Source organism: Dama dama, chromosome X (genome assembly GCF_033118175.1).
Source record: "Dama dama isolate Ldn47 chromosome X, ASM3311817v1, whole genome shotgun sequence".
Classification (NCBI taxonomy): Eukaryota; Metazoa; Chordata; class Mammalia; order Artiodactyla; family Cervidae; genus Dama; species Dama dama.
This window is the reverse complement of record NC_083714.1, coordinates 47,707,834-47,730,384: the sequence shown is the minus strand read 5'-3', so window position 1 is coordinate 47,730,384 and position 22,551 is coordinate 47,707,834. Positions and strand designations below refer to the sequence as shown.

The 22,551-nt window shown below is 40.9% G+C and overlaps 2 protein-coding genes across 2 annotated transcripts; both read left to right on the top strand.

Annotated features, from left to right (window-relative positions):
• Window positions 1–5,171: 5,171 nt before the first annotated feature.
• Window positions 5,172–5,685, top strand: LOC133052079 (spermatid nuclear transition protein 3-like). Its single transcript, XM_061136851.1, has 2 exons — window positions 5,172–5,288; window positions 5,470–5,685. Exons 1-2 carry the CDS (start codon window positions 5,172–5,174, stop codon window positions 5,683–5,685), a joined length of 333 nt encoding a protein of 110 aa, XP_060992834.1.
• Window positions 5,686–20,088: 14,403 nt separating this feature from the next.
• LOC133052075 (spermatid nuclear transition protein 3-like) lies at window positions 20,089–20,602 on the top strand. Its single transcript, XM_061136848.1, has 2 exons — window positions 20,089–20,205; window positions 20,387–20,602. Exons 1-2 carry the CDS (start codon window positions 20,089–20,091, stop codon window positions 20,600–20,602), a joined length of 333 nt encoding a protein of 110 aa, XP_060992831.1.
• Window positions 20,603–22,551: the final 1,949 nt, after the last annotated feature.

The window sequence follows — 22,551 nt, the reverse complement described above, 5'->3', positions numbered from 1 at the left end:
GTAATAGCTAAAAATGTAGACAGGCTAGAGGTCCTTCAATGAGTGACTCGTTCACCTGTGGTGTAACCATAGTTACATAACCATACCACCATACCAGTAACAGTCAACCATACCAGTAGCACTCCTCATCAATAAAATGGAAGAAAATATTAATACACGTTACAACGTGGATGAATCTCAAGTGCATGCCAAAGTAAAACAGAGGCCAATCTCAAAAAGACATGTACTTTATTAATCCATGTACATATTATTCTCAAAATGACAAAATTAGAGACATGGAAAAAAAATCAGTAGTCACAAGGGATTATGGAATAAGAATATAAGACTGTGGTATTAGGGAATGCCTTTAAGGTTACGGAACAGTTCTCTATCTTGAGGTGGTTATGCAAATACACATATATTTTTCATATATATATATATATATACATATACACACATATATACATCAATATTCATATAAAAGATATTATAACCATAATACATAAGAGCTCTCAAACTCACTAATAAGAGAACAAATAAACCAATTAAAATGTGGGAAAACATTTGAATAGCAATTGGTTGACATCAGATATGACATAAGTTGTACAATGACTCATAAAGACATACAATTTATTAAAATAACTAATAATTAGTAGTGAATGCATATTAAGTTTGCAAATTGTATCTTGGATAAAAGGAATAAAATAACTGAGAACATAAACAACTCTCAGGAAAAGAGAGAAACTTAAACTCTCCTCAGTGACTCATAAGAATGCAAAATGATAAAGACACTTTGGGAAATGTTTTTCATTACTCATAAATATCTGCACACTGGAAAACTGTGTAATCCCATTCCTAAATAACTCCCAAGTAAAACATGAATTTCTGTCCACATAAAACCCTTCATGCCAATGTTTATTGTGGCTCTATTAATAATAGCCCCAAACTGGCAATAACTCAAATGTTATTCAACTGGTAAGCCAATATACAAATGGTGCATCCATCCGATGGAATACTATTCAACAAGGAAAAGGGACATGCTATTGATGATTGTAAGAACTTGAAAGTTTTTCAACTTAACAAGAAGCAGATCAGAAAGACTACTGACAGGATGAGGTAATAGGCACATGGAAAAACACTGACCATCACTAATAATTAGAGAAATAGAAATCAAAATCACTAGGAGATATCACCTCACAGCTGTCAGAATGGCTATCATCAAGTCAAAAAGTCTGAAAATAACATATGGCGGCAAGGATGTGGACAAAAGGAAGCCCTTGTACATAATTGGTGGGAATGTAAATTTGTGCACTCACCCTGGAACACAACGTGGGAGTTTCTTAAAAACACTAAAAATAGAACTACCATGTGACCCAGCTATTCCACGCCTAGCTATACATCAGAAGAAAATGAACACTAATTTGAAAAGATACATGAACCCCAAAGTTTATTACAGCCTTGTTTACAATAGAAAAGATATGGAGGCAACCAGTGAGCAAGATGCACATGGTTCCTGTCCTCATAGCACTTGCCTGGAGTATGAGATAAGCAAGCATTTGAACACCACAGTAATCCTCAGAAATACTGGTAGTTACATGTTTGTTGAGGTGGAAACATTCTCCCAGCATATGATATAGAAAAGGAAGGCTACAATATAGCATATAGATTGATTCAATCTGTATAAATTAAAAAAAAAAATCACTGATGTACATATGCTCATCCAAAAATATGTGTATCATATGTATACATTTAGCATTATATAACATATACAATATATATGTTATAAACATTTAGGTAGAACAACAAAGACAGAATATGAACAGTATATATGCCTACTGACACACTTATTGGTGTTCTCTAATTTCATTTGTATAGTCCTTTTTGCAGTTTCCATACTGCTTTGCCTCGAGTATATATTTACAATTAGAAAACATTAATAATGCTCTTTCGAAGCAGGGTAACCCAGACATTAAATTAACATATGCCCAGGTGCCCCATCAAGTTCTTCCCTCTTCCTCCAAGGCCATGTTTCTTCACAATTTCCCCATCATACCTTAGATGCCAGTTATATGCAAGGCATGTATAACCAGCTTTCTTGGGTCTCGGTGCCTTTGCAGGTTCTGCCCCACTGTCTGGGAAACACTTTCACAGCTTTCCACTTGGTGATCTATCTACTTTAGGTGGCTCAGGATTCATCTCGGGTGTCTTTACTGAAAAGGACCCCTCCCCCACCTCCTTGCCATCAGGCTATGACAAATGCCTCTCTTCTTTACCACCACAGCCCTGTGTGGTTTGTGTATGCTGAACCAACTCATCATGTAAATGGAAAGATAAGTTTACTATTACATTCCTCCTTTTCCTGCCCTGTTCTCTCTCATCAGCAGCTCATCACTTTTTGGTCTCGTCCTCACTCACCTGGTCCCACTTGCACCAGCCTCTTGTTTTATTGAAAGGACATAGACAATGCCTTTTGGGGGCTTTTGCCCAGGCCATTTCCTTTCCCCAGTCTTTATTGCCCATGATAGCCACAAAGTCACTCCCTCTTTTCTTTAATTAAGTCTTTGCTCAGATGTCCTGGATTCATAAGGCCTTCTGTCATTATTCTCTGGGGAGGAAAAACACCCCATTTCTCATAACTCCTATGGTTCTTTCTATAGCGTATAATTGACTATTTGTGGTTAGTATTAACCTTCCATCCTCACTGACTAGAATGTAAGCCCCTTGAAACCAGGGTCCTGTGTATTGGCTCCCGTTGTGCACCTAGCACCCACAACAGTGCCTGAAATACCGCAGGGGGTGAATTAATCCCTGTGAAGTGGGAAATAAGCATTACACCAAAGAATTTATGTCCATTTTTGCAATTAAATAAAACAAATCCAGACTAACGTAAAGAAGGAACTGGATTTGAGATGACTATGGCGATAGGGTCGACTCACACACTACCTAAAAATTGCTGAGAATTCTCCAAGCTAGGCTTCAACCATACATGAACCAAGAATTTCCAGATGTTCAAGCTTGACTAAGAAAAGGCAGAGGAACAAGAGATCAGATGGACAGCATCCGCTGGATCATAGAAAAAGCAAGGCAATTCCAGAAAAGCATCTGCTTCACTGACTAGGCTCAAGCACTGTCCTGTGTGGATCACAACAAATTCTGGGAAATCCTTAAAGAGATGGGAATACCAGACCCTCTTACCTACCTCCTGAGAACTCTGTATGCAGGGAAAGCAGCACTAGTTAGAACCAGACATGAAACCTCAGACTGGTTCCAAAATGGGAAAGGGGTATGTTAAGGCTGTATATTGTCATCCTGCTTATTTAACTTATATGCAGAGTACATCATGAGAAATGCAAACCTGGATGAAGCACAAGCTGGAAGACTGCCGGGAGAACTATCTATAACCTCAGATATGCAGGTGACCCCTCCCTTAAAGAAGACACAAAGAGCACTTAAAGAGCACTACAGCATGTATTCCCCAGGCTATTCCGTGGGCCCTTCAGCTCACCCACCGGCCCAAGTCTGCATGAGCTCCAGGGCCTCTGGAAAAAGGCCTGAATCTGCCTCTAATCTCAGTCTCCTCCTGATTGCCACCACACCACCCTTGACTTAATCACTTCCCCAATGGTCCCTCACTGACAGTAACCTGTGGGCATTGCCCACTACAGTGCTGCCCAATAGCTAAGCAGGACAGCTAACAGTCACTCATTTACAACTGTTTGCTTGTGGCGGGGGCACTCTGAGGCACCAAGCAAGGGTTGGGCAACACCTGTTGCCTAGGAATAGGGTAGGTTGAAATGGAACACACCAATGTCTACCTGTTAAGGCTGTGCTCTTCCTGCTCTGTTACACTGTAAATAGAAAAAGAATCACTGTGAATTTAAGGTTTGTGAAAGTAGTTTTCAACGTGGGCGGGCCTGCACATTCTTGTTGGCTTTGAACTATTTATATTATATGCTGAACATGTGATCAAGTGGCAGCGGTTGGAGGGGCACAGAGATAAGTGCTGGTGACAGGAACGCCTGGGAATATAATGAAAAGAATGATAGGCAAAAGTTAAATAAGTATGTGAAATAAAAATCTGAGGTTGGAAAGGAGTGAGTGAAACAGATGCCGGCACACTGGACCCAAAGTGTCCTTATGTAACAGAGCAACATGGGCAGAGCCCTTCGCAGGTAGCCCTTGCTGTGCCGTATTACTCCGCCTCCTGTTACTAGGCAACAGGACTTGCTCAGCCATTGGTCTGTGCCTCACTGGCCCTACCCACAAGCAACCAACCATCAGTGAGCTACCTTCATGTCCTTGCCCTGCTCAGCTATTGGTCAGCACTGCCATGGGCCCTACCTACTGATAACGGTCAAGGAGGGGTGACTGGGGAATTGATCCAGTCAAGAGTCAGTGGTGCACTGGTGAACTGACTCTTGACTTTGAGCACCTTCCTTTTTCAAAAAGCAAAAATCAGGAATTGATTTCTGCTAGATGGGGCAAGCTAAGTTTCCCTACTCAATATGAGAGTTGAAGTGTCCCTAAAATTTTAGTGGAGGAGACATTTAAAACTGTCTTTGCTCTGATGTGTAATCTTATGGAGACTGTGTATTGAACTTTGGGCAACAGACTGAGGATTCACCAAGTCTGGGGGTCGCTGAAGCTCATCACAGTAGATAAAATATCCAACCTGTTCTTAATTACCTTTGTCCACTTAAAGTGCTTTCTATTAAGTTCCTTAAGCCCTTCCAGAACCCCCAACAGGCAGAAGGTGATCTAGAGATGAAGTGCTTAGAGGACTCTGAAGGGATGAAGTGGGACAGAAAGGGTTCGGCAGATGTTCATGGAGGGATGTAAGAGGCATGAGTGTTGAAGTGGCACATATAAGTCAAAGGATAAAGGGAAGGGAAAAGAAGTTTGAAAGTCATGAGGAGGAGCACCATGCCCCTGAATCACCACTCCCCAGAATCAGACACACAGACATGTCAGCAGTGGGAAAGTTATATCACAGCCTCCCTCAGCATCCACTAGCCCATGTTGATGGGCACAGTGGTGCACTGTGATGTCTAAGCCCCCCAAACTACTATTGGCTGGCGCAGTGCCTAACGGACCAATCAGATTGAAGGGTGTGGCTCCTCATTGTCCTCAAAGGGTATAAATAGGGAGGTCAGAGGCTGAAAGTCTGGGTTAGGCCACTTCTTGGCACCATCATGACTAACGCAACCAGGAAGCCACAGCAGTCAAGAGGAGTTACAATGCGGTTTGCTTCAAGGAAGAATGGAACAAAGAAGACCGTTTGTCAAAGGAGGGGCAGAGGCGGTGTCAAGGTAAGATGATTCCAACTAAGCTTCCCATGTTCTCCATTGACTTTGCTGCCCAAGACCTCTACCCTGCCCATGCCTGCCACAAAAGCCCTCATTAGCCCACATCCCTTTCTCATGAAATCTCCCTTCCACCTCAGTTTTTATGTCCTTTCTTCAAAACTAATACCCTTGTCTTGTCTTCCAGGCACGAAATATGACCATGAGGGTCAGAAGACCTCTACAAGGTACCTTCAGAAAGAAAATCCGATCATATGCTACTCAATCGACAAAGCTGAAGAAGACAAGAAAAGCAAACTGTTTCTTCTCTCGCTGTGGACGTAAGAAATCGAATCGAAGCCCAAAAAGGTACCAAACTGTGAGGCAGAGTCAAGGAAGGAGGCAGAATCCAAAGAGAAAATAAGCTCAGCCGCCGCCAAAGAAGAGACCCTGGAGAAGTACAACGTGGGCAGCCAGTAAGTGAATAGCAAATGTCAGACCCTTTAGAATTGTGTCTCCAGAGGTCTGCTTTGTTAGCAATGGCCAACCAAGAAAAGACTCTCACACTAACATAGTAAGCAGATGGCTGCAAATAAAAGAAACACCAAATGGTGAAAAGATGATACTTGTGTGTGTGTGAATTTTCTGATGGAAAGGAGGGAGAGAAGAGAGGAGGTGGGCACTGGAGACGGGAGGGATATGTGGTCCTGAGAGGTTGGGGAACAGACCCTCGGGTCCCCAGTTAGCCAGAGAGTAGAGGTGTGGAGTGGGTCAGGAGTCTGCACTGATGATGGAGAACTCTGCTTAACACTTGATTTCAAGGGCAAGGAGTAGTGGTGTGGTGTTCCTCCCTTTGTCTGGGGTGTGGAAAGACATTAGGGTCTAGATGCCAGACCCAGATGGGAAGGGGTTTTCACACGGGGGTGGAGAATGTGAAACTCCCCCTGAGAAAGGCAGGCAGAAATCACCTCCTGGCCACCTACCTCATAATGGGGTTTGTTGCATCACTCACCTATGCTGTCAGCTAAAGGGGCTCAGAAGGCACAAAGTGCTAATACACCTAAAACCCACAACTAGTACTCCCAGGGACTCAAATAATATTTGGAGGGAACTAACAAAATATTGTTTAGGCCACATATTTGCTAAGAAGTTTTAGGGAGCATTGTATTCCCAAAGAAGGGCAGTGGTGGTGGCACAATGTCGGTGCACATTACAAACGGGATCACCCTGCAAACAGAATTTTTTTTTTTTTTTTGGTATGGGGGGTGGCACTAGGTAGGTTATGAAGAAGTAGTTCCCTGAACAGGGGTTGAATCTGCACCATTCTCGCGTACCATAGAGTTCTATCCATTGGACAGACATGGAAGTCTGTACAGAGAATTTTCACATAAATACTAATATAAGACTGAGTGAAAATTGGTCTTGTAATTATCACCATATCCTAGGATTTCTAAACAACTACAGTCGTAAAACATTCTTCCCCAATAAAGTCTTTTGTTAGTCCAACTTCTACAAGTTTATCATGGTTTAAAAGAAAGAGTATGAAATATTTAATTTGGTGTTAACTTTCATTTTGAAAGGTTTTAAAAATTCCAAGGAGAATAAACAAATATGGAGACATATAAGGCAGAGGCTCTGATGATGAGGATCCTGTGTGTCTTCAGAAAACTTTTTAGAAGCAACCAAAACACAGAGTTTCACCAACAGCATCCAAAGAGTTGAGTTCAAATTTTAACTCAAAGATATGTTATCTTTGACCTGGACTGCAGCTGCCTAACTCAATCTTTCTGGCACTGTAACGCCTGGGAGACCCCAGTGATGATACAAAGTCAGTCACTGAATGTGATTTAAAATCTATAAGAGTGAAAGCCCCCCTGGGTGTGCTGCCCTTTATTTTTTTTTAAAGTTCTTTTATTTTAATTGATTTATTTCAATTGGAGGCTAATTACTGTACAATATGATAGTGGTTTTGCCATACATTGTCATGAGTAAGCCATGGGTGTACATGTGTTCCCCATCCTGTACCCCCCTCCCACCTCCCTCCCCATCCCATCCCTCAGGATCGTCCCACCACAACAGCCCTGAGCATCCTGCCTCATGCATCCAAGCTGGACTGGAAATCTCTTTCACATACATGTTTCAATGCTATTTGCTCAAATCGTTCCACTCTCGCCTTCTCTCACAGAGTCCAAGAGTCTGTTTTTACCTTTGTGTCTCTGTTGCTGTCTCACATATAGGGTCATTGTTACCATCTTTCTAAATTCCATTTATATGCGTTAATATACTGTATTGGTGTTTTTCTTTCTGACTTCCTTCACTCTGTAATAGGCTCCAGCTTCATCCACCTCATTAGAACTGATGCAAATGCATTCTTTTTAATAGCTGAGTAATATTCCATTGTGCATATGTAGCACGGCTTGCTTATCCATTCGTCTGCCCATGGATGTCTAGGTTGCTTCCATGTCCTGGCTATTATACACAGTATTGTGATGAATGTTGGGGTACACGCGTCTCTTTCAATTCTGGTTTCCCTAGTGTGTATGCCCAGAAGTGGGATTGCTGGGTCATATGGCAGTTCTATGTCCAGTTTTTTAAGAAATCTCCACACTGTTTTCCATAGCGGCTGTACTAGTTTGCATTCCCACCAACAGTGTAAGAGGGTTCCCTTTTCTCCACACCCTCTCCAGCATTTATTGCTTGTAGACTTTTGGATAGCAGCCATCCTGACTGGCGTGTAATGGTACCTCATTGTGGTTTTGATTTGCATTTCTCTAATAATGAGTGATGTTGAGCATCTTTTCATGTGTTTGTTAGCCATCTGTATGTCTTCTTTGGAGAAATGTCTGTTTAGTTCTTTGGCCCATTTTTTGATTGGGTCATTTATTTTTCAGGAATTGAGCTGCAGGAGTTGCTTGTATATTTTTGAGATTAATCCTTTGTCTGTTTCTTCATTTGCTATTATTTTCTCGCAATCTGAGGGCTGTCTTTTCACCTTACTTTTAGTTTCCTTTGTAGTGCAAAAGCTTTTAAGTTTCATTAGGTCCCATTTGTTTAGTTTTGCTTTTATTTCCAATATTCTGGGAGGTGGGTCATAGAGGATCTTGCTTTGATTTATGTTGGAGAGTGTTTTGCCTATGTTCTCCTCTAGGAGTTTTATAGTTTCTGGTCTTACATTTAGATCTTTAATCCATTTGGAGTTTATTTTTGTGTATGGTGTTAGAAAGTGTTCTAGTTTCATTCTTTTACAAGTGGTTGACCAGTTTTCCCAGCACCACTTGTTAAAGAGGTTGTCTTTTTTCCATTGTATATCCTTGCCTCCTTTGTCAAAGATAAGGTGTCCATAGGTTCCTGGATTTATCTCTGGGCTTTCTATTCTGTTCCATTGATCTATATTTCTGTCTTTGTGCCAGTACCATACTGTCTTGATGACTGTGGCTTTGTAGTAGAGTCTGAAGTCAGGCAGGTTGATTCCTCCAGTTCCATTCTTCTTTCTCAAGATTACTTTGGCTATTCGAGGTTTTTTGTATTTCCATACAAATTGTGAAATTCTTAAACTCTCACTGTTTGCAGATGACATGATCCTCTACATAGAAAACCCTAAAGATTCTACCAGAAAATTACTAGAGCTAATCAATGAATATAGTAAGTTGCAGGATATAAAATTAACACACAGAAATCCCTTGCATTCCTATATACTAACAATGAAAAAACAGAAAGAGAAATTAAGGAAACAATACCATTCACCATTGCAACAAAAAGAATAAAATACTTAGGAGTATATCTACCTAAAGAAACAAAGGACCTATACATAGAAAACTATAAAACACTGATGAAAGAAATCAAAGAGGACACAAACAGATGGAGAAACATACCGTGTTCATGGATTGGAAGAATTAATATTGTCAAAATGGCTATTCTACCCAAAGCAGTCTATAGATTCAATGCAATCCCTATCAAGCTACCAACGGTATTTTTCACAGAACTAGACCAAAGAATTCCACCTCAGTTTTTATGTCCTTTCTTCAAAACTAATACCCTTGTCTTGTCTTCCAGGCACGAAATATGACCATGAGGGTCAGAAGACCTCTACAAGGTACCTTCAGAAAGAAAATCCGATCATATGCTACTCAATCGACAAAGCTGAAGAAGACAAGAAAAGCAAACTGTTTCTTCTCTTGCTGTGGACGTAAGGAATCTAATCAAAGCCCAAAAAGGTACCAAACTGTGAGGCAGAGTCAAGGAAGGAGGCAGAATCCAAAGAGAAAATAAGCTCAGCCGCCGCCAAAGAAGAGACCCTGGAGAAGTACAACGTGGGCAGCCAGTAAGTGAATAACAAATGTCAGACCCTTTAGAATTGTGTCTCCAGAGGTCTGCTTTGTTAGCAATGGCCAACCAAGAAAAGACTCTCACACTAACATAGTAAGCAGATGGCTGCAAATAAAAGAAACACCAAATGGTGAAAAGATGATACTTGTGTGTGTGTGAATTTTCTGATGGAAAGGAGGGAGAGAAGAGAAGAGGTGGGCACTGGAGACGGGAGGGATATGTGGTCCTGAGAGGTTGGGGAACAGACCCTCGGGTCCCCAGTTAGCCAGAGAGTAGAGGTGTGGAGTGGGTCAGGAGTCTGCACTGATGATGGAGAACTCTGCTTAACACTTGATTTCAAGGGCAAGGAGTAGTGGTGTGGTGTTCCTCCCTTTGTCTGGGGTGTGGAAAGACATTAGGGTCTAGATGCCAGACCCAGATGGGAAGGGGTTTTCACATGGGGGTGGAGATTGTGAAACTCCCCCTGAGAAAGGCAGGCAGAAATCACCTCCTGGCCACCTACCTCATAATGGGGTTTGTTGCATCACTCACCTATGCTGTCAGCTAAAGGGGCTCAGAAGGCACAAAGTGCTAATACACCTAAAACCCACAACTAGTACTCCCAGGGACTCAAATAATATTTGGAGGGAACTAACAAAATATTGTTTAGGCCACATATTTGCTAAGAAGTTTTAGGGAGCATTGTATTCCCAAAGAAGGGCAGTGGTGGTGGCCCAATGTCGGTGCACATTACAAACGGGATCACCCTGCTCACAGAATTTTTTTTTTTTTTTTTGGTATGGGGGGTGGCACTAGGTAGGTTATGAAGAAGTAGTTCCCTGAACAGGGGTTGAATCTGCACCATTCTCGCGTACCATAGAGTTCTATCCATTGGACAGACATGGAAGTCTGTACAGAGAATTTTCACATAAATACTAATATAAGACTGAGTGAAAATTGGTCTTGTAATTATCACCATATCCTAGGATTTCTAAACAACTACAGTCGTAAAACATTCTTCCCCAATAAAGTCTTTTGTTAGTCCAACTTCTACAAGTTTATCATGGTTTAAAAGAAAGAGTATGAAATATTTAATTTGGTGTTAACTTTCATTTTGAAAGGTTTTAAAAATTCCAAGGAGAATAAACAAATATGGAGACATATAAGGCAGAGGCTCTGATGATGAGGATCCTGTGTGTCTTCAGAAAACTTTTTAGAAGCAACCAAAACACAGAGTTTCACCAACAGCATCCAAAGAGTTGAGTTCAAATTTTAACTCAAAGATATGTTATCTTTGATCTGGACTGCAGCTGCCTAACTCAATCTTTCTGGCACTGTAACGCCTGGGAGACCCCACTGATGATACAAAGTCAGTCACTGAACGTGATTTAAAATCTATAAGAGTGAAAGCCCCCCTGGGTGTGCTGCCCTTTATTTTTTTTTAAAGTTCTTTTATTTTAATTGATTTATTTCAATTGGAGGCTAATTACTGTACAATATGATAGTGGTTTTGCCATACATTGTCATGAGTAAGCCATGGGTGTACATGTGTTCCCCATCCTGTACCCCCCTCCCACCTCCCTCCCCATCCCATCCCTCAGGATCGTCCCACCACAACAGCCCTGAGCATCCTGCCTCATGCATCCAAGCTGGACTGGAAATCTCTTTCACATACATGTTTCAATGCTATTTGCTCAAATCGTTCCACTCTCGCCTTCTCTCACAGAGTCCAAGAGTCTGTTTTTACCTTTGTGTCTCTGTTGCTGTCTCACATATAGGGTCATTGTTACCATCTTTCTAAATTCCATTTATATGCGTTAATATACTGTATTGGTGTTTTTCTTTCTGACTTCCTTCACTCTGTAATAGGCTCCAGCTTCATCCACCTCATTAGAACTGATGCAAATGCATTCTTTTTAATAGCTGAGTAATATTCCATTGTGCATATGTAGCACGGCTTGCTTATCCATTCGTCTGCCCATGGATGTCTAGGTTGCTTCCATGTCCTGGCTATTATAAACAGTATTGTGATGAATATTGGGGTACACGCGTCTCTTTCAATTCTGGTTTCCCTAGTGTGTATGCCCAGCGGTGGGATTCCTGGGTCATAGGGAAGTTCCAGTTCAAATTTCTGAGGAATCTCCACACTGTTTCTCTCCAGCATTTATTCTTTGTAGACTTTTTGAGAGGAGCCGTTCTGACCAACGTGAGATGGTCCCTCACCGTGGATTTGATTTGCATTTCTCTGATAATGAGTGATGTTGAGCATCTTTATATGTGTTTGTTAGGCATCTGTATGTCTTCTTTGGAGAAATGTCTGTTTAGTTCTTTGGCCCGTTTCTTGAATGGATCGTTTATTTTTCTGGAACTGAGCTGCAGGAGCTGCTTGCATATTTTTTAGATTAATTCCTTGTTCATTGCTTCATTTGCTATTATTTTCTCCCATTCTGAAGGCTGTCTTTTCACCTTGCTTATACTTTCTTTGTTGTGCAAAAGCTTTTAAGTTAACTTATGTCCTATTCATTTATTTTTTGCTTTTATTTCCATTCCTCTGGGAGGTGGGTCATAGAGGATCCTGCTGGGATTTATGTCAGAGAGTGTTTTGCCTATGTTTTCCTCTTGGAGTTTTATAGTTTCTCGTCTTACATTTAGATCTTTAATCCGTTTTGATTTTATTCTTGTACATGGGGTTAGAAAATGTTCTAGTTTCATTCTTTACAAGGAGCTCACCAGCTTTCCCAGCACCACTTGTTAAAGAGATTGTCTTTTCTCCATTGTATGTTCTTGCCTCCTTTGTCAAAGATAAGGTGTCCATAGGTGGGTGCATTTATCTCAGGGCTTTCCATTTTGTTCCATTGATCTGTATTTCTGTCTTTGTGCTGGTACTATACTGTCTTGATGACTGTAGCTTTGTAGTATAGCCTGAAGTCAGGCACGTTGGTTCTTCCAATTCCATTCTTCCTTCACAAAATTGCTTTGGCTATCCAAGGTTTTTTGGTTTTCCATACAAATTATGAAATTGTTTGTTCTAGTTCTGTGATCTCTATAGAACTTTCAGAATTTGTCCTCAGTCATGACGGAGCAAGTGAAAGGATGAAATACTTTCCCTTCTTACTAGTCCTCAATTCCATTTGTCATTAAAAGGCTATTCATTTCTGAAGAGCTATCATGGCTAAAATGGAAGACAGATTTCTTGTTTGTGATATATAATGTAGACATCAATTTCTATTTTTTTCCTGCAGACTTCAATCTATTTTTAATTATACTGATACAACTAATGATGAATAATTTATTTTTGTATGTAGATCAATACTAAGAATGATATGGATCCTTTACACAATCTCATCCCCAACCTTTTAAACACTGCAGTTCTATACAATATTGATGAAAGTCTGCTCCAACCTGCAGTTACACCAATATCATCAGTATATTCCATGATTTTCTGATTGAACATTTCTCCAAAGCTCTTAATATAGGAATTTAATATGTGATAACACTTTCCTATTTACAGAAGCTCCATACCTAAGCATTAATTAAAAAAAAAAAAAGCTTTAGATTTATAAAATGCTTACATTCAGCTGTACAACCGTACCAGTACTTGACAGACGTTTGGCTGGCTGTCTTACCAAGAAACCCTGTCTATTCTGTAAATCAGTAGTTGGATTCCATGCATTTCTTTATGAAAATTATTTTTCAGAGAGAGGGTCTTCTTCAAAGAGCAAAACAAGCAGAATATTTTCTATAGATGTATCCTATATATAGGATAAGGCCTATGTATACTATCTTGACTTACACAGAGATACTTATAAATGTATATATTGGCATATATATGGAAAACCAAACGTACATAGAAAAAGAAAAATATCATATAGTTCTAGAAGAAAGCCATGCAGAAACTAATGTAATGTAAACTAATGGAAGCCAATGCTATCCAAAAGTCTACAAGTAATAAATGCTGGAGAGGGTGTGGAGAAAAGGGAATCCTCTTACACTGTTGGTGGGAATGCAAACTAGTATAGCCGCTATGGAAAACAGTGTGGAAATTTCTTAAAAACCTGGAAGTAGAACTGCCATATGACCAAGCAATCCCACTTCTGGGCACACACACTGAGGAAACCAGATCTGAAAGAGACACGTGCACCCCAATGTTCATCGCAACACTGTTTATAATAGCCAGGACATGGAAGCAACCTAGAAGCTCATCAGCAGATGAATGGATAAGGAAGCTGTGGTACATATACATCATGGAATGTTACTCAGCCGTTAAAAAGAATTCATTTGAACCAGTCCTAATGAGATGGATGAAACTGGAGCCCATTATACAGAGTGAAGTAAGCCAGAAAGATAAAGAACATTACAGCATACTAACACATATATATGGAATTTAGAAAGATGGTAACGATAACCCCATATGCAAAACAGAAAAAGAGACACAGAAATACAGAATAGACTTTTGAACTCTGTGGGAGAAGGTGAGGGTGGGATGTTTCAAAAGAATAGCATGTATACTATCTGTGGTGAAACAGATCACCAGACCAGGTGGGATGCATGAGACAAGTGCTCGGGCCTGGTGCACTGGGAAGACCCAGAGGAATCGGGTGGAGAGGGAGGTGGGAGGGGGGATCGGGATGGGGAATACGTGTAAATTTATGGCTGATTCATATCAATGTATGACAAAACCCACTGAAATGTTGTGAAGTAATTAGCCTCCAACTAATAAAAAAAAAAAATTAAAAAAAATTAAAAAAAATAGGAAGCCATGCAGACACTAATGTTCCTCAAACTTAGGCTAAATCCATTGTGTCTGAATGCACAAACATAAAATATTAATAATTTTACATGTACAAAGCCCCAACAAATATAATTGCATGGAAACTAATTGGGAATGAAAAACACTTACTGAAAACTCTAAAAGTCATCAGGTGAAAAGAGACACTCAATAGAAAATGATCAAGATAATTGAAAGACTTGAACAAAAACTTGGCCAAAGAAGTCACAGCAATGGCAAATAAGCGCAGGAAAAGATGCTGAGCATATTGGCTATGACGGAAATGCAAATTAAAACTAAAAAGAGTTCTAACCGCTCTATATCTATCAAAGTGGCTACACATTTTTAAAAGGTGACCACACAATAAGGTGGCAAGGATGCAGAGAAACTGGATTATTCATACATTTCTTGTGAGAGTATAAAATGGTACAGCTATCCTGGAAAACAGTTTGACACTTGATTAAACAACATGCTGTAAACATTCAAGTATAATTTGACCCAGAAGTTGTATTCCTGCATATTTATTCTAGAGAAATGAACATAAAACCTTTCACATGAATTTTCACTGAAACTTTGTTTGTAATAGCTAAAAATGTAGACAGGCTAGAGGTCCTTCAATGAGTGACTCGTTCACCTGTGGTGTAACCATAGTTACATAACCATACCACCATACCAGTAACAGTCAACCATACCAGTAGCACTCCTCATCAATAAAATGGAAGAAAATATTAATACACGTTACAACGTGGATGAATCTCAAGTGCATGCCAAAGTAAAACAGAGGCCAATCTCAAAAAGACATGTACTTTATGAATCCATGTACATATTATTCTCAAAATGACAAAATTAGAGACATGGAAAAGAAATCAGTAGTCACAAGGGATTATGGAATAAGAATATAAGACTGTGGTATTAGGGAATGCCTTTAAGGTTACGGAACAGTTCTCTATCTTGAGGTGGTTATGCAAATACACATATATTTTTCATATATATATATATATATATATACATATACACACACATATACATCAATATTCATATAAAAGATATTATAACCATAATACATAAGAGCTCTCAAACTCACTAATAAGAGAACAAATAAACCAATTAAAATGTGGGAAAACATTTGAATAGCAATTGGTTGACATCAGATATGACATAAGTTGTACAATGACTCATAAAGACATACAATTTATTAAAATAATTAATAATTAGTAGTGAATGCATATTAAGTTTGCAAATTGTATCTTGGATAAAAGGAATAAAATAACTGAGAACATAAACAACTCTCAGGAAAAGAGAGAAACTTAAACTCTCCTCAGTGACTCATAAGAATGCAAAATGATAAAGACACTTTGGGAAATGTTTTTCATTACTCATAAATATCTGCACACTGGAAAACTGTGTAATCCCATTCCTAAATAACTCCCACATAAAACATGAATTTCTGTCCACATAAAACCCTTCATGCCAATGTTTATTGTGGCTCTATTAATAATAGCCCCAAACTGGCAATAACTCAAATGTTATTCAACTGGTAAGCCAATATACAAATGGTGCATCCATCCGATGGAATACTATTCAACAAGGAAAAGGGACATGCTATTGATGATTGTAAGAACTTGAAAGTTTTTCAACTTAACAAGAAGCAGATCAGAAAGACTACTGACAGGATGAGGTAATAGGCACATGGAAAAACACTGACCATCACTAATAATTAGAGAAATAGAAATCAAAATCACTAGGAGATATCACCTCACAGCTGTCAGAATGGCTATCATCAAGTCAAAAAGTCTGAAAATAACATATGGCGGCAAGGATGTGGACAAAAGGAAGCCCTTGTACATAATTGGTGGGAATGTAAATTTGTGCACTCACCCTGGAACACAACGTGGGAGTTTCTTAAAAACACTAAAAATAGAACTACCATGTGACCCAGCTATTCCACGCCTAGCTATACATCAGAAGAAAATGAACACTAATTTGAAAAGATACATGAACCCCAAAGTTTATTACAGCCTTGTTTACAATAGAAAAGATATGGAGGCAACCAGTGAGCAAGATGCACATGGTTCCTGTCCTCATAGCACTTGCCTGGAGTATGAGATAAGCAAGCATTTGAACACCACAGTAATCCTCAGAAATACTGGTAGTTACATGTTTGTTGAGGTGGAAACATTCTCCCAGCATATGGTATAGAAAAGGAAGGCTACAATATAGCATATAGATTGATTCAATCTGTATAAATTAAAAAAAAAAATCACTGATGTACATATGCTCATCCAAAAATATGTGTATCATATGTATACATTTAGCATTATATAACATATACAATATATATGTTATAAACATTTAGGTAGAACAACAAAGACAGAATATGAACAGTATATATGCCTACTGACACACTTATTGGTGTTCTCTAATTTCATTTGTATAGTCCTTTTTGCAGTTTCCATACTGCTTTGCCTCGAGTATATATTTACGATTAAAAAACATTAATAATGCTCTTTCGAAGCAGGGTAACCCAGACATTAAATTAACATATGCCCAGGTGCCCCTTCAAGTTCTTCCCTCTTCCTCCAAGGCCATGTTTCTTCACAATTTCCCCATCATACCTTAGATGCCAGTTATATGCAAGGCATGTATAACCAGCTTTCTTGGGTCTCGGTGCCTTTGCAGGTTCTGCCCCACTGTCTGGGAAACACTTTCACAGCTTTCCACTTGGTGATCTATCTACTTTAGGTGGCTCAGGATTCATCTCGGGTGTCTTTACTGAAAAGGACCCCTCCCCCACCTCCTTGCCATCAGGCTATGACAAATGCCTCTCTTCTTTACCACCACAGCCCTGTGTGGTTTGTGTACGCTGAACCAACTCATCATGTAAATGGAAAGATAAGTTTACTATTACATTCCTCCTTTTCCTGCCCTGTTCTCTCTCATCAGCAGCTCATCACTTTTTGGTCTCGTCCTCACTCACCTGGTCCCACTTGCACCAGCCTCTTGTTTTATTGAAAGGACATAGACAATGCCTTTTGGGGGCTTTTGCCCAGGCCATTTCCTTTCCCCAGTCTTTATTGCCCATGATAGCCACAAAGTCACTCCCTCTTTTCTTTAATTAAGTCTTTGCTCAGATGTCCTGGATTCATAAGGCCTTCTGTCATTATTCTCTGGGGAGGAAAAACACCCCATTTCTCATAACTCCTATGGTTCTTTCTATAGCGTATAATTGACTATTTGTGGTTAGTATTAACCTTCCATCCTCACTGACTAGAATGTAAGCCCCTTGAAACCAGGGTCCTGTGTATTGGCTCCCGTTGTGCACCTAGCACCCACAACAGTGCCTGAAATACCGCAGGGGGTGAATTAATCCCTGTGAAGTGGGAAATAAGCATTACACCAAAGAATTTATGTCCATTTTTGCAATTAAATAAAACAAATCCAGACTAACATAAAGAAGGAACTGGATTTGAGATGACTATGGCGATAGGGTCGACTCACACACTACCTAAAAAATGCTGAGAATTCTCCAAGCTAGGCTTCAACCATACATGAACCAAGAATTTCCAGATGTTCAAGCTTGACTAAGAAAAGGCAGAGGAACAAGAGATCAGATGGACAGCATCCGCTGGATCATAGAAAAAGCAAGGCAATTCCAGAAAAGCATCTGCTTCACTGACTAGGCTCAAGCACTGTCCTGTGTGGATCACAACAAATTCTGGGAAATCCTTAAAGAGATGGGAATACCAGACCCTCTTACCTACCTCCTGAGAACTCTGTATGCAGGGAAAGCAGCACTAGTTAGAACCAGACATGAAACCTCAGACTGGTTCCAAAATGGGAAAGGGGTATGTTAAGGCTGTATATTGTCATCCTGCTTATTTAACTTATATGCAGAGTACATCATGAGAAATGCAAACCTGGATGAAGCACAAGCTGGAAGACTGCCGGGAGAACTATCTATAACCTCAGATATGCAGGTGGCCCCTCCCTTAAGGCAGAAACAAAGAGCACTTAAAGGGCACTACAGCATGTATTCCCCAGGCTATTCCGTGGGCCCTTCAGCTCACCCACCGGCCCAAGTCTGCATGAGCTCCAGGGCCTCTGGAAAAAGGCCTGAATCTGCCTCTAATCTCAGTCTCCTCCTGATTGCCACCACACCACCCTTGACTTAATCACTTCCCCAATGGTCCCTCACTGACAGTAACCTGTGGGCATTGCCCACTACAGTGCTGCCCAATAGCTAAGCAGGACAGCTAACAGTCACTCATTTACAACTGTTTGCTTGTGGCGGGGGCACTCTGAGGCACCAAGCAAGGGTTGGGCAACACCTGTTGCCTAGGAATAGGGTAGGTTGAAATGGAACACACCAATGGCTACCTGTTAAGGCTGTGCTCATCCTGCTCTGTTACACTGTAAATAGAAAAAGAATCACTGTGAATTTAAGGTTTGTGAAAGTAGTTTTCAACGTGGGCGGGCCTGCACATTCTTGTTGGCTTTGAACTATTTATATTATATGCTGAATATGTGATCAAGTGGCAGCGGTTGGAGGGGCACAGAGATAAGTGCTGGTGACAGGAACGCCTGGGAATATAATGAAAAGAATGATAGGCAAAAGTTAAATAAGTATGTGAAATAAAAATCTGAGGTTGGAAAGGAGTGAGTGAAACAGATGCCGGCACACTGGACCCAAAGTGTCCTTATGTAACAGAGCAACATGGGCAGAGCCCTTCGCAGGTAGCCCTTGCTGTGCCGTATTACTCCGCCTCCTGTTACTAGGCAACAGGACTTGCTCAGCCATTGGTCTGTGCCTCACTGGCCCCACCCACAAGCAACCAACCATCAGTGAGCTACCTACATGTCCTTGCCCTGCTCAGCTATTGGTCAGCACTGCCATGGGCCCTACCTACTGATAACGGTCAAGGAGGGGTGACTGGGGAATTGATCCAGTCAAGAGTCAGTGGTGCACTGGTGAACTGACTCTTGACTTTGAGCACCTTCCTTTTTCAAAAAGCAAAAATCAGGAATTGATTTCTGCTAGATGGGGCCAGCTAAGTTTCCCTACTCAATATGAGAGTTGAAGTGTCCCTAAAATTTTAGTGGAGGAGACATTTAAAACTGTCTTTGCTCTGATGTGTAATCTTATGGAGACTGTGTATTGAACTTTGGGCAACAGACTGAGGATTCTCCAAGTCTGGGGGTCGCTGAAGCTCATCACAGTAGATAAAATATCCAACCTGTTCTTAATTACCTTTGTCCACTTAAAGTGCTTTCTCTTAAGTTCCTTAAGCCCTTCCAGAACCCCCAACAGGCAGAAGGTGATCTAGAGATGAAGTGCTTAGAGGACTCTGAAGGGATGAAGTGGGACAGAAAGGGTTCGGCAGATGTTCATGGAGGGATGTAAGAGGCATGAGTGTTGAAGTGGCACATATAAGTCAAAGGATAAAGGGAAGGGAAAAGAAGTTTGAAAGTCATGAGGAGGAGCACCATGCCCCTGAATCACCACTCCCCAGAATCAGACACACAGACATGTCAGCAGTGGGAAAGTTATATCACAGCCTCCCTCAGCATCCACTAGCCCATGTTGATGGGCACAGTGGTGCACTGTGATGTCTAAGCCCCCCAAACTACTATTGGCTGGCGCAGTGCCTAACGGACCAATCAGATTGAAGGGTGTGGCTCCTCATTGTCCTCAAAGGGTATAAATAGGGAGGTCAGAGGCTGAAAGTCTGGGTTAGGCCACTTCTTGGCACCATCATGACTAACGCAACCAGGAAGCCACAGCAGTCAAGAGGAGTTGCAATGCGGTTTGCTTCAAGGAAGAATGGAACAAAGAAGACCGTTTGTCAAAGGAGGGGCAGAGGCGGTGTCAAGGTAAGATGATTCCAACTAAGCTTCCCATGTTCTCCATTGACTTTGCTGCCCAAGACCTCTACCCTGCCCATGCCTGCCACAAAAGCCCTCATTAGCCCACATCCCTTTCTCATGAAATCTCCCTTCCACCTCAGTTTTTATGTCCTTTCTTCAAAACTAATACCCTTGTCTTGTCTTCCAGGCACGAAATATGACCATGAGGGTCAGAAGACCTCTACAAGGTACCTTCAGAAAGAAAATCCGATCATATGCTACTCAATCGACAAAGCTGAAGAAGACAAGAAAAGCAAACTGTTTCTTCTCTCGCTGTGGACGTAAGAAATCGAATCGAAGCCCAAAAAGGTACCAAACTGTGAGGCAGAGTCAAGGAAGGAGGCAGAATCCAAAGAGAAAATAAGCTCAGCCGCCGCCAAAGAAGAGACCCTGGAGAAGTACAACGTGGGCAGCCAGTAAGTGAATAACAAATGTCAGACCCTTTAGAATTGTGTCTCCAGAGGTCTGCTTTGTTAGCAATGGCCAACCAAGAAAAGACTCTCACACTAACATAGTAAGCAGATGGCTGCAAATAAAAGAAACACCAAATGGTGAAAAGATGATACTTGTGTGTGTGTGAATTTTCTGATGGAAAGGAGGGAGAGAAGAGAAGAGGTGGGCACTGGAGACGGGAGGGATATGTGGTCCTGAGAGGTTGGGGAACAGACCCTCGGGTCCCCAGTTAGCCAGAGAGTAGAGGTGTGGAGTGGGTCAGGAGTCTGCACTGATGATGGAGAACTCTGCTTAACACTTGATTTCAAGGGCAAGGAGTAGTGGTGTGGTGTTCCTCCCTTTGTCTGGGGTGTGGAAAGACATTAGGGTCTAGATGCCAGACCCAGATGGGAAGGGGTTTTCACACGGGGGTGGAGAATGTGAAACTCCCCCTGAGAAAGGCAGGCAGAAATCACCTCCTGGCCACCTACCTCATAATGGGGTTTGTTGCATCACTCACCTATGCTGTCAGCTAAAGGGGCTCAGAAGGCACAAAGTGCTAATACACCTAAAACCCACAACTAGTACTCCCAGGGACTCAAATAATATTTGGAGGGAACTAACAAAATATTGTTTAGGCCACATATTTGCTAAGAAGTTTTTGGGAGCATTATATTCCCAAAGAAGGGCAGTGGTGGTGGCCCAATGTCGGTGCACATTACAAACGGGATCACCCTGCAAACAGAATTTTTTTTTTTTTTTTTTTTTGGTATGGGGGGTTGCACTAGGTAGGTTATGAAGAAGTAGTTCCCTGAACAAGGGTTGAATCTGCACCATTCTAGCGTACCATAGAGTTCTATCCATTGGACAGACATGGAAGTCTGTACAGAGAATTTTCACATAAATACTAATATAAGACTGAGTGAAAATTGGTCTTGTAATTATCACCATATCCTAGGATTTCTAAACAACTACAGTCGTAAAACATTCTTCCCCAATAAAGTCTTTTGTTAGTCCAACTTCTACAAGTTTATCATGGTTTAAAAGAAAGAGTATGAAATATTTAATTTGGTGTTAACTTTCATTTTGAAAGGTTTTAAAAATTCCAAGGAGAATAAACAAATATGGAGACATATAAGGCAGAGGCTCTGATGATGAGGATCCTGTGTGTCTTCAGAAAACTTTTTAGAAGCAACCAAAACACAGAGTTTCACCAACAGCATCCAAAGAGTTGAGTTCAAATTTTAACTCAAAGATATGTTATCTTTGACCTGGACTGCAGCTGCCTAACTCAATCTTTCTGGCACTGTAACGCCTGGGAGACCCCAGTGATGATACAAAGTCAGTCACTGAATGTGATTTAAAATCTATAAGAGTGAAAGCCCCCCTGGGTGTGCTGCCCTTTATTTTTTTTTAAAGTTCTTTTATTTTAATTGATTTATTTCAATTGGAGGCTAATTACTGTACAATATGATAGTGGTTTTGCCATACATTGTCATGAGTAAGCCATGGGTGTACATGTGTTCCCCATCCTGTACCCCCCTCCCACCTCCCTCCCCATCCCATCCCTCAGGATCGTCCCACCACAACAGCCCTGAGCATCCTGCCTCATGCATCCAAGCTGGACTGGAAATCTCTTTCACATACATGTTTCAATGCTATTTGCTCAAATCGTTCCACTCTCGCCTTCTCTCACAGAGTCCAAGAGTCTGTTTTTACCTTTGTGTCTCTGTTGCTGTCTCACATATAGGGTCATTGTTACCATCTTTATAAATTCCATTTATATGCGTTAATATACTGTATTGGTGTTTTTCTTTCTGACTTCCTTCACTCTGTAATAGGCTCCAGCTTCATCCACCTCATTAGAACTGATGCAAATGC

Coding starts and splice junctions, on each gene's coding strand:
- LOC133052079 (XM_061136851.1), top strand. CDS start 5,172: ATGACTAACGCAACCAGGAAGCCACAGCAGTCAAGAGGAGTTACAATG. Junction 5,289..5,469: donor GGGGCAGAGGCGGTGTCAAG/GTAAGATGATTC, acceptor CTTGTCTTCCAG/GCACGAAATATGACCATGAG.
- LOC133052075 (XM_061136848.1), top strand. CDS start 20,089: ATGACTAACGCAACCAGGAAGCCACAGCAGTCAAGAGGAGTTGCAATG. Junction 20,206..20,386: donor GGGGCAGAGGCGGTGTCAAG/GTAAGATGATTC, acceptor CTTGTCTTCCAG/GCACGAAATATGACCATGAG.